Source organism: Eurypyga helias, unplaced genomic scaffold, assembly GCF_000690775.1.
Source record: "Eurypyga helias isolate BGI_N326 unplaced genomic scaffold, ASM69077v1 scaffold8329, whole genome shotgun sequence".
Lineage (NCBI taxonomy): Eukaryota > Metazoa > Chordata > Aves > Eurypygiformes > Eurypygidae > Eurypyga > Eurypyga helias.
Genome location: NW_010272671.1, coordinates 29,815 through 34,042, shown reverse-complemented (window position 1 = coordinate 34,042; position 4,228 = coordinate 29,815). Strand labels below are relative to the sequence as shown.

The 4,228-nt window shown below is 46.6% G+C and overlaps 1 protein-coding gene across 1 annotated transcript in view; it reads left to right on the top strand.

Moving 5' to 3' along the window:
• TGFBI (transforming growth factor, beta-induced, 68kDa) overlaps positions 1-4,228 on the top strand; it is a gene marked incomplete at its 5' end in the record, with an annotated part of 17,538 nt that overhangs the window by 5,484 nt on the left and 7,826 nt on the right. Inside the window, 3 exons of the mRNA XM_010159203.1 lie at positions 1,413-1,477; positions 2,370-2,527; positions 3,597-3,761. Of these exons, the coding sequence (XP_010157505.1) occupies positions 1,413-1,477; positions 2,370-2,527; positions 3,597-3,761 (388 nt within the window). The remainder of the gene's footprint in view (positions 1-1,412; positions 1,478-2,369; positions 2,528-3,596; positions 3,762-4,228) is intronic.

Here is a 4,228-nt window from a genome sequence, read left to right as displayed (position 1 = left end):
TCAAGCTCTTTCCCACATGGAATATATAATGTCTAGACAATCAGTCTGGGTTTGCTTTGTAATTCTCTTAGGAAACCGTGACACAGAATTTATTTGCTCTGTCACAGAAAAGCAGGTATTTGTTTCACTTACTGGCTCTTAATTACCCTACAGAATTCCCTCTTAAACCCCAGGCATTTCCACTGTTTGTTAACAGTGTTAAAATGATGACAAATATCTGAAGCTTGAGGATTTTCCTTTCTCTGTGAGTGAGCCTGCTGAGGCTCGGTGATACAGCATCCTACTTGTCTCGAATCCAGCCAGGAGCACAGAGGAAACGCTTGTCTTTGGGAGGAACACCTATTTCCTCACTGTCTTTAGCCCATCAATCAGATGGCCTTGCTCCCGTCGCACCAAGTGTCAGAGCAATAGATGAAAAAAAATCCCCTGGGAAATATAAACAGTCAACTTCTGCATTGATTTTCCCCCTTCCCCTTTCTTTTTTTTTCCTCCCTTTCTGTTAATATCAAAATATGTTCCATTAAATGGCCAGCTTGGAGAACCAGATGACTTCTATGTCCCATTGGGCTGCAGATGATGGGTGCAGCATTCAGGCAGCTCTTGCTTATTTAGGGACTGCAATTCTGCAGGACAGCCCCAAGTCCCCAGCATGGGGTCTCTGGCCCCTTTGGTTTTACTGGGGATAATGGTTCATCAGAGCAGCAGTTTTCTGCCAGACAGAAGGAAATGCTGTACCGCGGGTGCTTGCACAGACCTACCCAGTGTTAGCAAAGATGGGGACACTCCTCGGGGTGCCCGTGAGTGCACATGCCACCACCAGTGAAGTTTGTCCTTGCAGGGCTTATCCCAAGCCCTACTGCCACTGCATCCAAGACCAGGGATGCTCCTTCCCTTTCAGATCTGTGGATTTTGCCATAAGTAAGCAAATAAATCCTGTGGGTGGGCAAGAATGGAGTGAAATGAAGGGGAAGTGCTTGGCTGGTTTGGTGAAGCAGCCGTACGGATGTTGCAGTGTGTTGCCCAAACGGTGAGCAGACGTGATGGCAGCAGTCAGCCAGGGCGGTCCCCCAAATGCCGTGGGGAATGTGTCCAAATGAAGCGGCACTGGCAGTGTCTTGTTAGGGATTCTGTTGGGACTGTGGCATCGGTTTCCATCCACTGGTTGTACAAAATCTCCTGGAAAGTGTGGTTTTGAAAAGAAACGGGGTCTGCTTTTGTTCGGTGGAGAAATTGGCAACATGCAGCCCTGAGGGAGATAAAAACTGTGGTTTGTCTTTTGTTCAAGTCTATATTTCTGATGAAGAGTCTGCTTAGAAACATCACCAAATATGGATGGACACAGAGCTATAGCGAGCAGAGAAAAAGCAGTGAGACGCCATCAGTTAATCTGCTGTATCCATCTCTTATTCCAGAGTAATCAGTTACGAGTGCTGTCCTGGATATGAAAAAGTTCCTGGAGAAAAAGGCTGCCCAGCTGGTAAAAATATGTTTGACATTTTTTAGACTTCTTAAGATTATACAGCTGCCTAGTAAAGGGAAATGTTAGAAAATTACTCCAAAGTGGATTTGATTTTTGCAATTTGTGCACAATATTGCCATGAACAAGTCAAAAGTGAACTCCGCAGAGCCCCAGCTGAGTGCCAGATCAGCTCCGAAGCATGCAAAATGTTCCAGACAACTTAAAACCTTGGGTGTAATTAAACTTAATCAAGCATGGGAGGGCCATAGGGAACTACTTATTCCAACAAGTACTACAGCTGTATTGGAAATGCAATACAAAGGAGCGATAGAGTAGCAGACGGCTCTGCCAATCTCTGCTCATTTTTATTTTGGCAGGCATGGGTTCAGCAAAACTGAAAATACGGAGAAAATACGGTTCAGCCACCGGTGGGGGTTGGGAGGGAATGAACTGGGTTTATTGAAGAAAGGCATATTCTGCTTTTGCTTTCTGAATGCTTCCTTCCACAAAAGTTTGATGCTGCCCAGTTAATCACGTGGGCTGGCGTGGATGGGTCAGTGGAGTCCAGGACCAGGGGTGAGCTGCCAGCTCCGAGCACCAAAAACTGAGTACAAAGAAGGAGCGGGTGAAAGCAATGAGTATCTTTGCTTTCCTCAGTTCACATCCATATAAATCTAGAGTAACGCCATTTAAACCTGCAGAGATGCAGTAGATCCTGGATTACACTGCTGTAATTGAGGCTGGAGCTGTCAGGCTAGGATTATTTATTATCTAATTAATGAACAGATATGAGTTCCCTGACGTGCTTCGTTTCCCTACGCGCTTTCACCAGCAGCTCTCCTTTAATTCAGGGCAGTGCAGGGAAGGGTGAATGATGTTGTGTTGGGAACATAACCTTCTCTTCTTTCAGCGCTGCCACTCTCAAACATCTATGAAACCCTGGGAGTTGTTGGGTCTGCCACCACCCAGCTCTACTCCGACCGGTCTAACCTAAGACCAGAAATCGAAGGACCTGGAAGTTTTACAATTTTTGCCCCGAGTAATGAGGCCTGGGCGTCCTTGTCTGCTGTAAGTTATAATTCCTCTTTTTTCTCCTCTTCCTCTAGCTTTCTGCAGTGGAGATCCAGCTCTGCCCGAGTCTGGATCCGGCCCCATCTGGCAGAATAGGCACAGTCCTGATCTTAGCAAGGACTATGAATTTCCAAGGTGGGAGGCACTGTACTGGTCCATCAGCTCCAGAGCTTTGTTTCTGAAAGAGCCCAGCACTTGGAAGATGTGGATGCTCTGCAGCTCGTGGATGTAGAAATCCCCTCATTTAGTTTTCCCTGCCTCTTGCCATTAGAGATTGCTTTCAGAGCTGCAGAGACTTCCCATCCCTTCTGATTTTTCTTGTTGACCCTTACTTTACCACTCTGGTTGTTCTTAATAATTTGTACAAGTAGCCAGTCCCAACTGGAGCCTGGGTACACCTGCAGCCTTCCTGCATCAGTGTGTTCCTTTCCTCAGTTGCATATAGATTTCCTTGACATGGGTTTTGATTTGCTCACTCTGTGTCTTGTGAAATTTCCACTCCTGAAATCGTCACCACTGTCCTGCTGGTGCTTCCATCCTCCTCCTGGAGCATCTCTGTGAACAGGGGAGAGGCCTGCTTGTACAATCCCTATCCAGTTGCATCCCACATGTAAAACCCTTGTCCATAAATACCTACGAACTACTATTGGGGCAGGGAAAGGGCATCTTTTTGGCTATACCCAGTACCAAGCCTCTAGCCCAAATGTGGACCAGCAGAGCCCCTTGGAGGTTGTTGAGGAAGGTCTCCTGGTGCATTTGTCCTTTTGCTGCCTTGCTGCTCATGTCGATGCAGTGATCCCACACTGGAGCTTGCTGCCATCGTGCCTTTGGCTGCCAAGCGTGGGGTTGCCGGAGCTGCCGGCTGCTGTTGTGAGGCAAAAGATAAAGGTTTGCAGAAGTTCGAGCTCTCAATTTGCACAGGTGGCTTTAGGCTGAATACGTCACTTAATATACACACATGCACGCGCACACACACACACTCCTTGGAAGCACCCTGGGTGCAGCCAGACCTAGCAACCAGCTGAATTGCACTGAGCGCTGAAAAATGAACTTTTCTGATTTTCAGGAAACTCTGGATTCCTTAGTCAGTAACGTTAACATTGAGCTGCTCAACGCCCTCCGCTTCCACATGGTGAACAAACGGGTCCTCACGGACGATCTGAAACACGGGACCACGCTTAATTCAATGTACCAGGACCTGCCGATCCAGATTCACCACTATCCCAATGGGGTAAGACATTTGTATGAAACCTACCCACAGTGGGGTTGCTTTTGCTGCCTTGCACCTCCTACACTGTCCTTGGGCCTCCAGGACTCCGTGATGCTTAGGTTGACAACTGTTGATTCAGAAGGAGCTTGAAAAGAATATTTATAAGCAGATGGTTTCATCGGTGTTACCGCAGGGAAGCTGCCTGCATTGCTGTATAACAGTACGCTCGTCTAAGTATTGGTTTTTGCGTATTTTCTAAGTCTTGGTGACTCAGGATAGACAAAAACATTACTTTCAGAGCTCTTTAAACATTAAATGTTTCAAACATTCTTGATAGAACATTCTCATTCTTTGTGTGGTGGTTGTTTTTTTTTTAGGAAACCACATTTCTGCTCCTGCTGATTCAATATTATAGTGCTCGCTGTGTTTGAAATAGAAAAACAGCAGAGGCTGCTTTATCTTCTTGTTTTCGTGCACATAACGCCCCG